This window comes from Molossus molossus, unplaced genomic scaffold (assembly GCF_014108415.1).
Source record: "Molossus molossus isolate mMolMol1 unplaced genomic scaffold, mMolMol1.p scaffold_m16_p_11, whole genome shotgun sequence".
Classification (NCBI taxonomy): Eukaryota; Metazoa; Chordata; class Mammalia; order Chiroptera; family Molossidae; genus Molossus; species Molossus molossus.
In genome coordinates this window covers 57,064,052-57,078,754 of record NW_023425346.1, presented here as the reverse complement: position 1 = coordinate 57,078,754, position 14,703 = coordinate 57,064,052, and the positions used below count along the sequence as shown (strand labels likewise).

Here is a 14,703-nt window from a genome sequence, read left to right as displayed (position 1 = left end):
TGAATGGACACCTCTCCAAACAGGACATACAAATGGCTAAGAGACATATGAAGAAATGCTCAACATCACTAATCATCAGAGAGGTGCAAATTAAAACAACAATGAGGTATCACCTCACACCTGTCAGAATAGCCGCCATCAACAAATCATCAAACAATAAGTGTTGGCGAGGGTGTGGAGAAAAGGGGACTCTAGTACACTGCTGGTGGGAATGCAGACTGGTGCAGCCACTATGGAAAACAATATGGTGTTACCTCAAAAAATTAAAAATTGAACTTCCATTTTACCCAGTGATCCCACTGCTAGGAATATACCCTAATAAGCCTGAAACACCAATCAGAATGTTCATAGCAGCACTATTTACAATAGCTAAGATCTGAAAACAGCCCAAATGTCCATCAGTAGACAAATGGATAAAAAAGCGGTGGTATATATACACAATGGAGTACTACACAGCTGTAAGAAAGAAAGATCTCTTATCCTTTGAGATGACATGGAGGGATCTGGAAAGTATTATCCTAAGCGAAACAAGCCAAACAGGGAAAGACAAGTATCATATGATCTCACTTATTTGTGGAATATAATGAACATAACAGTCTGAGGAATGGGGTAGTCCCAGAGACATGGAATTGGGGTACAGAATGACAATCCCCAGAAGAGGGGGTGGTGGGGGAGAGATAAACCACAGAACTTATGTCCATGTATGCATGAACAATGGACATGGACAACAAAGCTAGGGACAGGGCGGGGAGGGAGGGGGAGGAGGGAATCAGTGGGGGGAAAAGGAGAAACTTCTGTAACAAAAATAAATTAATTAATTTAAAAAATTTCAGCTGTAGTTTTCAGTTAGAAAGAGCAGGGTTTTCTGAGCTTCAGCTCTCAGTGTTTAATAACATTACACCCATCAGAGTGTATAATAATCATTTGTTTGTCTGTCTGCCTCCTCTCTGCACACATGTGCATTGCAACTATACTGAGGGCAAGGACTTGGACTTCATCTGTTTCATTTTTGTATCCTGAGCACTTAGCTTAATACACAGTAGGGGCTTAATCTATGTTGTTGAATCAATGAGGGGAGCTCTATAAAGAAAATCAACCTAATCTACATTGTTAGTTGGCATCTAGCAGAGTGAATAACTTTGTACAAGTTTGCCTTCAGGTGGTATATTGACTCAATGACATTAATAGGCTATATCAATCCCTAACCTGATTTGCAAATATTGTCATAAATCACTCAAGTGAATTATGTTTAGAGAGCTTGGTGTTAGTCTAGTCATTTCCAAGTATAATATCATCTAATATGATAAAGTTTGTTGGGACAACAAAGACGGACCTCATTGATTGGCTACTTTATTATGACAGTAGCTGAATCTGGGTAATAATGTTAATGTTCCCTGAGGAGTTAAGCTGAAAAGTAAAAACATATTCCTCCCCCAAGACAGAATAAACCTAACAGTTCCTCTAGGAGGAAAATGTATCTTCCTCAACTAGTCAGGTTTTTATCTGCTGTTTTTTTTAACTCTAGGAGCACTGATGGGGTCAATTGAAAGCCAAGAGAGTTTTTAAGTCTGATTTGATTACAATCCAAACCTTTAGGACTGTATACCTGAGAGCAGGTTGTAGGTTACAAACTGCATGTGTCTACCTAATCCAACAAGGCATGTCCCAGCAGGGCACCCCATGTGTGTGCTTCCTGTAATGCCTTAGCAACCTCGTCCATATAAATAGTTAATATGACTCATGTCACAGGGATCATTTGTTACATTCCTGTTTTGCCAGTTAGGTTGGTTCCACAGCTAGTCTTGGCACGGAAATGCAGAAACCCCGAACAACGGGTGTGTAGCCACCCAACAGCTGCATGCGAGGGCATTTCGGAATAAGCACAGATGTCTTTAGAGTGTCAATGCAGTTTGGGCTCCGTGAAGTGCTGATAAAGCATTTTAAGCACCATCACGTTGCTGGGCTGACACCGCCTGACTTGTTAGTGGTATCCCATATTTGTTAAAATAATTAATTTTATTCTCCTGTTCTTTATTGTCAACTAAAAATTACTGAAAACAAACTACTCCAATGGAAGTAGAATATAAAATGGAAAAAGGTGATGGCACTGGGAAGTCACACCATTTCCTACATACTTTCTGGAAGACAAAGCTTTGCTTTTCTTACAAGCCGGTTCAGGCACACACAGCCTGTGCACCTGCTGATTCACCCTCAAATATTTATAGCAGCAAGGAATCGGTTCTTCACCTACTTAGGAAGGTCTTGTGGGTGAGTAAGGAATTTTGTGAGCAGTTAATAAGACAAGCAGTTAATAAGACAACCTGGTTGTACCAAGCCTAAGCCGAGATACAGAAGCACCCTTCTTCAGCAAGGTTTTATTTGTCGGTCTTGAGAGCAAGGTCACAGAAAGAGCTCATCTGTCCTTAAACCCCTGAACTAAAACTGTTTGCTTACATCCCCTCCCTAGTCTCAGTGTGGCCTTGCAAGACAGATGATTGACGTCATATACATGGCACCTTACATATAATGAACTCATTCTTTCTCAAAGAAAGGTGCCTTTTACAGAGTTGCCCATGGAGAAAAAAGAGGTGTGGCAATCACAGTGTAAACATTCTCTCTTTACCAAGGCCATTATGTTCTTACTGTTTTGGGTACTAAGAAGTTAATGGACCAGGATGTCTTATCAGAACATAATAGTCTACCTTGCTAATGTTGGACACCACAGACCTTTAGCTGCTAGGACTTTTAATTTAGAAGAAAAATGACACGCTGGAGACTATGCAGTGCTCCACGGGTCCCAGTCCTAAAGAAGGCACTTCAGGGCAGACAGAGGCCACCAGAAAGAAGCAGCCATGGCATGCCATTTCCCACCACATTCTGTCGAGATGACTCAGTTTCCAGCTATTCCACCTCTGCTGACTTCCACCCCTCACCACTGTACAAGAGCAGATAACCAAGTTAAGTTGGGTGGAAATTTCAATGACGAGAACAAAACCACCAAACTGACCAAATTAAATCACAGTGGTTTGGTTAGAAACTATTTACAATTGGTAAAAATCCATCCAAGTATAACATGAAGCATTATCTTAGTAAGAAGCATTAATAGGCTCTTGAATTATTTTGTATTTTTTAATCGAATATAGCCATCACCAGTACTCTCAGATTAATTCCACCTCACACGGAATTTGTAGTTAACCTGTAAATTTCTGACTAAATTTTTCCATCATTTTTCTTGCTTCAGCTATTTCATTTCAGAAACAATCTATACATCATGTTTCAGATCTATGTGAAGAAACAGCTTAAAGCAAAGTTAAAGTCTCTCTGTAAATCAGCTAATTCATGCTTTTTTAGAGTACAGGCAGATGCATTATTCTTTTTTAAAAATCTATTGAATTTATTGGGGTGACACTAGTTAATAAAATTATATAGGTTTCAAGTGTAAAATTCTATAATTTTATTTATGTACATTTTATATATAGTATTGTGTGTTCATCACCTAAAGTCTAGTGTCTAGTCTCCTGTCACCATGTATCCCCTCTTTATCCTTTTCTACCTCCCCACCCACATGCCCCCTTTCCCTCTGGTAATCACCATTCTGTTGTTTGTGTCTATGAGGTGTTTTTTTGTTTATTTGTTTTGTTTTTTGCTTAATCCATTTACCTTTTTCGCCCCTCCCCTCTGGCAGCTGTCAGTCTGTTCTCTGTATCTATGAGTCTGTTTCTATTCTGTTTGTTAGTTTATTTCGTTCATTAGATTCCACATATAAGTGAAATAATATGGTATTTGTCTATCTCTGCCTGGCTTATTTCACTTAGACCTGTCCATGCTGTCACTGAAGGTAAGATTTTCTTCTTTTTTTTTTTTTTCTGGCTGAGTTGTATTCCATTGTGTAAATATACTACAGTTTTTTTATATATTCATTTACTGATGGACACTTGGGCTGCTTCCAAATCTTGGCTACTATAAATAACACTGAAATGAACACAGGGGTGCATATATTCTTTTAAATCAGAAAGATTTGGGTTTTTTGAGATATATTCCCAGAAGTGAAATCGCTGGGTCATAAAGCAGTTCCATTTTTAATTTATTGAGCATCCTCCATACTGTTTTCCACCGTGACTGCACCAATCTGTATTCCCACCAACAATGCACAAGGGTTCCCTTTTCTCCACATCCTCACCAACATTTATTGTTTGTTGATTCATTGATGATAGCCATTCTGACAGGTGTGAGGTGATGTTATGGTTTTAATTTGCATTTCTTTGATGATCAGTGATGTTGAGAATCTTTTCATATGTCTATTGGCCATCTGTATGTCCTCTTTGGAGAGGTGTCTATTCAGGTTCTTCCCCCATTTTTTATTTGGATTTTTATTTATTGGCTGTTGAGTTGTATGAGTTCTTTATAAATTTTGGATATTAACCCCTTATCAGATGTATCATTGGTGAATATGTTCTCTTATTCAGTGGGTCATCTTTTCATTTTGTTGATGGTTTCCTTTGCTGTGCAAAAACTTTTTAGTTTGATGTAGACCCATTTGTTTATTTTTTCTATTGTCTCCCTTGCCAGAGGAAATATATCTGAAAAAATATTGCTATGAGAAGTGTCCAACATCTTACTGCCTATGTTTTCTTCTAGGATTTTTATGGTTTGAAGTTTTACATTGAAGTCTTTAATCTATTTTGAGTTTATTCTTGTGTATGGTGTAAGAAGGTGGTCTAGTTTAATTTTTTTTGCACATATCTGTGCAGCTTTCCAGACACCATTTATTGAATAGGCTATCTTTATCCCATTATATGTTTTGCCTCCTTTGTCAAATATTAATTGACCATAAAAGCATGGGTTTACTTCTCAGCTCTCTATTCTGTTCATTGATCTATATGTCTGTTTCTATGCCAGTACCATGTTATTTTGATTACTATGGCCTTGTAGTATAGTTTGATGTTAGGTAGCATGATTCCACCAGTTTTGTTCTTTCTGAAGATTGCTACGGCTATTCGGATCTTTTGTTGTTCCATATTAATTTGGGGAATATTTGTTCTAGTTCTATGAAATATGCCATTGATATCTTGATAGGAACTGCACTGAATCTATAGATTGCTTTGGATAGTATGAACATTTTAATGATGTTAATTCTTCCTATCCATGAACATGGTATATGCTTCCACTTATTTGTATCTTCAGTTCAATTTCCTTCTTCAGTGTCTTATAATTTTCCAAGTACAGGTCTTTTACATCCTTGGTTAAATTTATTCCTAGGCATTTTATTTATTTATTTTTTGATGAAATTTTAATGAGATTTTTTTTTTTTTTTTAGTTTTCCTTTCTGATAGTTCATTATTGGCATATTAAAATGCAACACTTTCTGGATATTTATTTTGTATCTTCCTACTTTACTGAATTCATTTATCAGCTCTAACAGTTTTACGGTGGAATCTCTAGGGTTCTCTAACAGATACAGTATTCTTAAAAAGAAATCCCTTTCTCTATATGCCCCAATTAATCTATTGTAAATAAAGATCCTGATTATAACAAGTAGAAAATATGATCAATGAGATGGTATCAATAAATTGCAAGTATTATTCTGTCATAGGTAACATAAAGTTTACATTAGCAACACAAAATACTCTATATGTACCAGTACCCCTACTAATTTGGACTTTCCATAGAATTAAATCTATCCATATACTTACTATACCACTGACCTCAGTGCAGAAGAAAGTACACACATACCCCAAATTACCCTGGTGGCAGTCACCTATCAAACAACCAAGAATTAAGAAAAGCTATTCAGGGAAACATTTCCTAAATCATCTCCCCATATCCTAGCAGTATGTTTTCTTTTCTTTGGGGTGGGGGGAGTACATGCCCCCAGCAGGAAATGAACCCAGGACTCTCTGGTCCACAGGGCGACACTCCAACTGCTGAGCCAAACAGGCCAAAGCTGTTTTCTTTTAATAAATATTTTATTTTAGAATAGTTTTAGATTTATGGAAGAGTTTCAAAAATAGTGTGAAGAATTCTTGTGTATCTCACACTGTTTCCCTCTTATTAACATCTTATAGTAGTTTAGATCTGTTACAATTAGTGAACCAATATTGATACATATTTTTAACTAAAATTCATACTTTATTCAGATTTCTGCTGTCTTCACCTGATTTCCATGTTTCCTTAGACTCATCTAATTTTTGATGACCTTGACAGTTTTAAGGAGTACTGGTAAGGTATCTTGTAGGATGTCCCTCTATTGGAGTTGCCTATATTTCTCACCATTAAACTGACATGGGTTTTTGGGAGAAAGACCGGAGAAACTACCATTCCCATCACATCATATCAAGGGTACACAGTATTAAAATGAAATATCACTGTTGATTTTAACCTTGATCACCTGGCTGAGTATTTGTCAGGCATCTCCACTGTAGAGTTCTTTTTTCCTCTTTCCATACTGTACTATTCGGAAGAAAGTCAGTATATGCAATGCACAATTGAGGAGTAGGGAACTATGCTGAATTATTTGGAAATCTGCACAAATTTGTCTATTCTCCTCCATTTATTTATTTATTGATTCAATCATGTATTTATATGAGTACAGATATTTATTTTATACTTTGGGTTATAACCCAATGCTACTTTTTTTATTTTGTTGTCCAAATCACTTCAACTTTGGCCATTGGGAGCTCTGTCAGTTGGCTTTTGTGTCCCTTTGACATACCCCCATCAATGACTTTTTGAATACATCTTTACTCTCTGGTACTACAAGAGCCTCTTCTAGTATACTTCCTGTCCCAGTTCTAGATTTAGCCACTTCTTCAAAGAGCCCTAGTTCCTTTATTGATGAATGATACTAGAAACCAAGATCTGGGAACCACTGGTGCATAATTTTAAATACTTTTTACTAGCCCTGCTAGTGTGGCTCAGTGGACTGAGCATCAGTCCCTTGGACTGAGAAGTCCCAGTTCGATTTTCCGTCAGGGCCCATGTCCAGGTTTCAGGCTTGATCCCCCGTAATGAGCATGCACGAGGCAGCCTATCGATGTTTCTCTCTCACATCGATGTTTTTATTTCTCTGTGCCTTCCTCTCTCTCTCTAAAACAAAATCAATAAAAACATATTTCAAATAAATAAATAGGGCTCTTTTACTAGAACTAAACATAAAGAATTTACAAAATGACACATTTTGAGGGCATTATAATTACTAAAGGAAAGGTGACAAAACTTCAAGCTCTATTTTTATAGAGAAACTTAGGCAGCTTTTCACTCTGGGTAGTTATTATAATTCAGAAAGAAATATTCTGGTTTTTAAGTTTAATGTGATATAATTAATGTGATTGAGAAGGTGGCAAAGGCTAAAATAACTTCTTAATTTTATGGTTGTTTTAAGGTTTCTATTTTCCAGCAAGAGTACTGTTTTAATCTTTCAAGACAGTCCATGTATTCTCAATGCCTAATAGAAAAATCAAAGCTATATCTAATAATCCACATGTGTGATATTGGCATGATAAAGTTATGAGATCAGAAATTATCTGGCCCTACTCCAGTTTCAATAAGCCATATGCAGAGGGGACTGATTAAGAGATTGTTCCTGATGACTGAAGTCACACCTCAAAGTATCCTCACTCTTGGTGGTTTCTCTCTGGGGCTATAGGTAGGAGACAGGTGATAGAGGCAGGAAGCATTGGGACATTAGTGGTAATCAAATACAGAAACATCAAGCTCCCTCATCCTGGGCCTCCTCCTACCAACAGATGTCATCAGTCCGGATCTCAGGGAGACTACATAGGGATGATCAAACATGATAAGCATCTGTTCTATTCATACCTAAGTTCCCAAAGACTCTTCCCTACAACTCTGAGTCCTCCACACACTGTGGTCCAGCAGTGAAGGAAGGCAGCTGGAGTTCTGGGGGAAGAAAAGTATTCTCATCTAAACCAGGCTGATTATGTCAGGAAATGCTTGGCATCCCATGCATACCTGTGATTAGGCTAAAAACATCTGTCTTCCTTTTCAATTGTGCACCTGCATCTTCAAGCCAATTAACATAAGCTAGAAGTCCATTAAGACAGGTCAGCGATGAAAGGCTCAAGTCTCAGGCAAGCTTCTGTTCAACTTTGTCACATTATATTCTTTTTCCATGTAATGTTTTACTTTAGTCATAGCTGGGAGACTACCCAACAGTGTATGTGAAGAGCAGAAGTTGTCAGGCACTAATCAAAACAGTGAAAAGATCCATGGGTATGGAAAAAAAGCCGATAGACCAGAGTTCGGGAGTTTTGCCTACATCTTAGTGTTGGGCCAAGAGTACTGACTGAAAAACTAAGTCCTGGTTGTGAGTCTCAATTTTGCTATAATCTGGTTCCATTAGCACATGCAGTTATTACATACTGAATGGTTAAATTTGTTGGATAATTCCATAATCAAACACAGTTTATTCCTGGGCATGATCGAGAGGGGTAGCCTTGAAATAATCCAAATCAACAGAATCAAGGAAGAGACAACCAGGGTTCAGGCAATTGTATGGTGGTGGCGGCGTTTTGTGAATTCAGTCTAGTGATGGCTGAGTTACATAGAAGCACTTAAACTTGAAACCCGGACCTAAAATGAAGAAAGAGGAAGGGGTCTGGGAGATACGAGAGCTGTTATCTTCTCAAGTGTTATATAACAGCTGTTCCATCTATCTGGATTCAAAAAACACAGTGTGGGAGTCTTCACTCCTTCCTCCCTAACCCTCGTCTGTATGAGCACACTCATGGGAGAGTCATGGAAGGTTGGGGACCTCTGTTTATGGCAGGTAGCTATTTTGGTAGAGAAAAAATGTGAGTCATCCCCAAAGGAGAGAAAGATATGGGTCAGGGAAATAAGAACCCAGACCCAAGAGTTGCTGCTGTGGAGGCTTCCTGGTGGGACAGCAGAATTCCCATTCGTGATCTGAAACGGAATTTATTTAACCGGTGAAGCAAGTTCTGAGCACCCCAGTGCAGATAACAAGATCAAGACTCGGAAAAGCAATTCCTTGTCTTCTCCCCACAAAGCTGACTTTTCCCTTTAGGAGACAATTAGAGAAGAAACTAAACCAAGCTCTGCGCTCAAAAATGATCTATAGTTATAGGTTTTTAGCAAAGAATTTCTATACCAAATGATTTAAAAACCAGAGAAAGCCTTAAAAAAAAAAAAAAACTAAGAGATTGAAGTGTATGAGAACAGTATTTCCTGCCAGAAGGATTTCCTGTTTCAGGCAACCACAGCGAGGATGTGGTGAAATATCCGCCCTGCAGTCAAGCCTGCGTTCCACAGGCCACTTCTCTGTGCTACTCACCCTTCCTCCCCGACGAATGTGACGTACAGCTTATTTCTCTGCAGATCTTTTCGGGAGTAGCCCATAATCTGATTAAAAGCATCTTCGAGTAAGTGATCTCTTCTGATAATTAACCTGTCCATAAGGAGGCAATTAAGAAAAATCCAGGTTATTTCTTAATCCTTATCTTTCTAGAACTGGGCATTTGCCATTTAATTTCCATGTGCCATAAATAATGAGGCAAAAGGAGTGACTTAGTATCATTGCTATCTGCTGCAAAGGACACATCTGTCTTTACCACTCAACAGCATTAGCAAATGTTGCATAAGAGAATCATTGGTAAAGGCAGCACCCCACCTATGACCTGTGAACAATCCGAGAGGCCTTTCTGAATGGTCAGATCCATTTACTCCAGGAGGATGGGAAATGCACAGGCACAGCGCTTTGTTTAGTGAAGGAAGAACAACCCTCTGAGGTCATGTGTGAAGCCTGAATGCACCTAGCCGAGGAATTCAATTACTAAGTGCCTAGAACTGACCGTGAGAACAGGGGAGAGAAAACTATTCTCAGTGCCCGCCAAAGCAGAGGAGTTTATAATTGGGCTTAATTTAATTTTTAAATAAAGTGAATCTTGAGATTCCCTAAGTGACAGATATACATGACTGATACTTGTGGCCGATGAATACACCCGTCATAATGACAGGGAGAGTCATCCTTAAGCAGATATCCATTCGCCTTTAGTGAAAACAGCTACGGAAAGGAGATAACGTGGAAGCCAAGGGATGAAAGCTTGATCATCAAGACCTTTGTAAGAGGAATGTCAGAAAGGTAAAGCTCGGAAGGGTATGATGTTTTGGGCGGGCTGATGTGTTCTGTGGGTGATGAAAGTGGAACCTGTGAATTTAATCAGGCACGCCCTCCGTGTGGGGTGGGGAGCTGTGGGCCCTCTCTCAGGTACCCCGGAACATGACAGTTCTGCAGCAGAGACCCTCCCTCCTCGGTCCTCTCTCAGGTGGCACAGCGATCTCTAGTGGGGACATGGTACAGGGGTGGAGGTGGGGAGGGGCAGGTAGAGAATGAAAATAATGCTGACCACACATCATGATGATGTCTCAATTTCCCCATTTAAATGGAGGTGGATGAAGATAGGCAGAAACAACCTCCGTGACATGCTCCTCTGGACAAGTGAAGTTTATTTCACAGAATGAAATGGAGCCGAGCATGGTTCCTACACTTGGGTCAGCTCAGGGGACAGTCATGAGTAATACAGGACATTGTGACAGGCTTAGACCTGATGAATATACTCTAAGCCAACAAAGGTACCTTTTAGGAGAGAATAAATAAATCAGATTTTAGTTTTTCTTAACATTTCTTACGTGGCACGTGGCAGTTTCTTTACTGTTTGTTTTAAAACCTTAAGCTTAATTGTGCCTAATTCCAGAACTATGTTTTATAGGGTGCTGCAATTTACAGATACCAAAATAATTATGCCAACTCAAACACAGGTGGTCATCCCAGATCACGAGCAAGTCCTGCATTCCCAGCTGCATCCCATCCTTTCACCATCCACAAATCCTGCGGTTTGTTTCACTTTGACTCACTTTAATTTCCCTGGGCCTTGTCCAAATCCTTTAGTTTCTAACTTCCTGTAAAAGTTCCTCAGTTTGGCTTCAAAGTCCCGCTTGTAAGGGGCAGGAGCCCGGGCATTGGCACGCTGTGTACCTACAGCAAACCACAAAAAGAGAGGGTGTGGATTTGTGCAATGTCCTGACATTCATCACATCACCATGAAAAAAGATCACCGGGAAGTTGAGACCAGAGTTAACAAGCAAAAGGAGGCAATGCGTTTGGTTCCTGCAGTCTTCAACTCCCCAAGTTGAAGACTGCAACAGAGCTTAACCAGAGTCTTACGAGATGGCTTCCTGGTGCCATGTTGGTTCAACAGAACAATGCTGTTTGGATAATTACGATGGTGCCATGTGTTAGTCAATATTCCCCTTTTCAGTGCAACGAATATGAGTCAAACAGGGTTACTCATGTCGAGGGGTGGCTGCTGAGAGGGGAATATCTTTGCTTGCTGCTGAGATGATATCATGCAATCAGACAGGAAGTCACAATGTGAAAAGTATGCAGTGTATAAAGCAGAATGCTGAGTTTCCATGCTCTATGGAAAACCTACCAAAACTTCTTTTAGAAATGCACCATAGCTAAGAATTTTTTAGACACATAATTACATCATTTTATATTGCAGGATAGAATAATCTTGATAAAAAAACGTAATTCAGACATAATTGCAGAAGGCACATCCTCTGGTTGTGCAAAGAATATATAGTACTGACATTTGGGGCATTCTTTTTTTTTATTTTCACAACAATGTGCATTTATTTATTTATTTATTTACTTACTTACTTATTCATTTGCAGATGTCCCTCATTCCCCCTTTGTCCACCTCTACATAGCTCCCACCTTTCTTAGTATGTGCCAAGTACTGCGATTATCTATAGATTATCTAAAGACCTTTTTTTATATTTCATCATATGACAAGTATCAGTAATAAAATGTAGAAGTAGCAGTTCCTCTTTCCATAGAAAAATCTGACTTTGGGTTGCAAGGTAACTAACCAACAAGCCGGGATACAACACGGACGGTGACTATGGGCATCAGACTCAGAGCCCTGACAAAAACTCTGGATATTGCCACGAAACATTTCACAACGCAAGGAGAGAAGCCAGACAACACAAATCTTGAAGTCATGTGCATTATGCACCCCAGAAAGCTCATTAAATGTTTCTTTAATGAATGAATCCACTAAGTGGTGGTTAGTCACTGCTAATACTGTGTTAGGTTCAGCAAGGATGCTCGAAATGAACGTGACGGCGCTCCTGCAGTGAGCACCCTGGCTGGGAAGACAGAAATAAAACATATCGAGCAATTAGAGAATATGTCATTAAGTCCCAAACTAGATGACATGCCAATGATAGAGCACAGAGGACAAAACTATTGCCCTGGGGTCCGACCCAGACCTACTGATCTATTTTGTTTGCCATAAAATCCTTTTTAAAGATTTTAAATTAACCTTCAACATTTAAAAATGAGGAGATTTCAAGTAAAAAATAGAATCCAGATTTCCTTTTGAAAATGATTTCTTGCCACAACTGGCCTCACTTTCCTGGGGCTACGGCGCAGCGAGTCCGAGAAGTGAAGCATGAGCTAGCTCGCAGACGCGGCTGCCGGCCCCGGAATCTGCGTTTGAGATCTGTGTGACGGAAAAGTGATAGTAAATGAGGACAGGTAGAGATCAAAATGGAAAAGAGTTCAGGGAGCCGGCTTCATTGGCACCAGGCCTTGTGCACGGGAGAATCCGTACCCTCTGCTGGGTCAGGCGGCAAGAGCTCCACCAGCCTCGTGCGCGTCCAGGAGACCCGGTGGCCGCCAGCACCCGTCCAGGGGAGGGCTGGGAACGCGGACAGTGAAGGCAGTCAGGAGGTCGGAGCCAAATTATGAGAGGAATTGAAAACCCTAGCGGAGGAGACAGGGCATGGTGCAGTGTGCAGTGGGAATCCTTTATAGGTTCTTGAGCAAGTGAACAACATACAAGAGCGTTATCATTTAAGAAATCATTTCCAGAGGGTGTTGAGTGGATCAAGGGTGGCAGAGAGAAGAGACAGGAGGGTGGAGACCCAGCTGGGAGAAGGTGCGCAGGGGACGTCCAGGACGGACGAGGACTAGACTGCAGGGTGGTGACTCAGAGAAACATTTACAATGTGAAATAAGGTTTGGTAACCGTAGGTAAGCAACGAAGAGAAACAGGAAGCCCTGTGGTAATATCAAGTTTTCAGAATGATACCAGTGTCTGTCTCTGGCTAAGTGCCTGTTATTCATTAGGGACCATGCACTTTACTCAGAGGACCTTGGGGAAGCCTCATAATTCTGTGGAGCAGGCATTATGATCATGACCACCATTGCCACTCTGTCAGTAAGGAACTGAAGTCCCGGGCCAGAGAATGGTGGGCGTGGGGGCTGGGCCAGGTCTGTCCAACAGGAACAACAGTGTGGGAGGGATGCTGGTGGAGAGGGCACGTGAAATGCAGTTCTGCGTTCCACCAGGGGAAGGGCCTCCGTTGGGATTGAACAAGGTTGTGCCTTTGCCTAAGCCCAGTACCTGTCAGCTCTGACTGTCAGCATCTGCACAGCACTGACCCGGAGACACGGGGAACTGTGCTGGGGTTTCATGAATGGATTTTAATAAAATTGGCTATTGATTAATAATGTGTCCAGAGGTCTGTTGGCATAGTTATGAATCTTTTACCCACAGAGATAAGACCTATGTCACAAAGGAAACAAATAAACTTGACCTTAAAATGTCTGGGATATAGAAGAGACTCCTAGGCAGTGGTCCTCAATCCCTGACTGCACATTAGAATCACTTGAGAAGCTTTTAAAAGTCTCGATGTTCAGGCCACACCCAAGACACATTACATCGGAATCTGTGGGGGTGGAACCCAGGCATAAGTGTTTTATACTGCTCTCCAGATAACTCCAAAGTTCCCCCAAGCTTGGAAACCATTATCCCCCACAGGGAGGTCAATGTGCCTGTCAAAACACCTAGACAGCATTCAGGGACCAACACAGGGGCAATGCGTCCTGTGTACTTGAAAGGCATCCTTTGCAGCATGAAGGAAGGTGACCTCCCCAAGCACGAGGCTGTTCCCCTGGCTAGCTGAGGGACAGGGCAGTGCGCCCCACGTCCACGCAGGGCTGCAGAATAAAGCTGTCAGTGCGGCCGTCTGACAAACTGCAGACTAGCAAACCCAGACAGCTCAGAACGCAGACTGCATGAATCAGTTTTCAGGAGCACGGCCATTGACAGGGAAGAGGAAAAAGAAGAACAAAGCCCTCAATAAAAATCTTTCAGGCTCAAAAGAAATATGATTCTTTAAGAGTTCATTGCTTACAAAGAAAACAAACAGTGTATACTATACTACTGCTGTATAATTTGAGATGCTTCAAAGGACGTGGGAAATGTAATAATGCATTCCATCAATATCAATACAGACACCTAATAAAAATTAGCTCTGACTCCATTTACGCTCTAGGTAAAGTGACTCAATTACGGAGACTCTGGGGACAGACATTGTTAAATGCAAGAATTCTTTTGCTAATAGTTCTATTATGAAAAAATCATCTACCCATTACTTCATGGTTTAAAAATTGCCGTAAATTATGCTGTTGGCCCTTGTCAAACTCCTAATGTGAGTCCGGCGCGACTGCCAAGAAATTCCAGGGCAGGAGCAATGCTACTTCCGCTCTGGAAATCAGAAACGATCTTCTTGGAAGACTGAGCTAACAGAATCGTATGGGAACCATAACTCCAAGTGAAGTTCTAGGATCTAACACGCCTACAGAGAGAG

At 40.5% G+C, this 14,703-nt stretch overlaps 1 protein-coding gene across 1 annotated transcript in view; it reads right to left on the bottom strand.

Annotated features, from left to right (window-relative positions):
* Positions 1-14,703, bottom strand: part of HECW2 (HECT, C2 and WW domain containing E3 ubiquitin protein ligase 2) — a 225,521-nt gene that overhangs the window by 35,648 nt on the left and 175,170 nt on the right. The window contains exons 20-21 of the mRNA XM_036254150.1: positions 10,894-11,014; positions 9,314-9,427 (exon numbers count right to left, since the gene is read on the bottom strand). Of these exons, the coding sequence (XP_036110043.1) occupies positions 9,314-9,427; positions 10,894-11,014 (235 nt within the window). The remainder of the gene's footprint in view (positions 1-9,313; positions 9,428-10,893; positions 11,015-14,703) is intronic.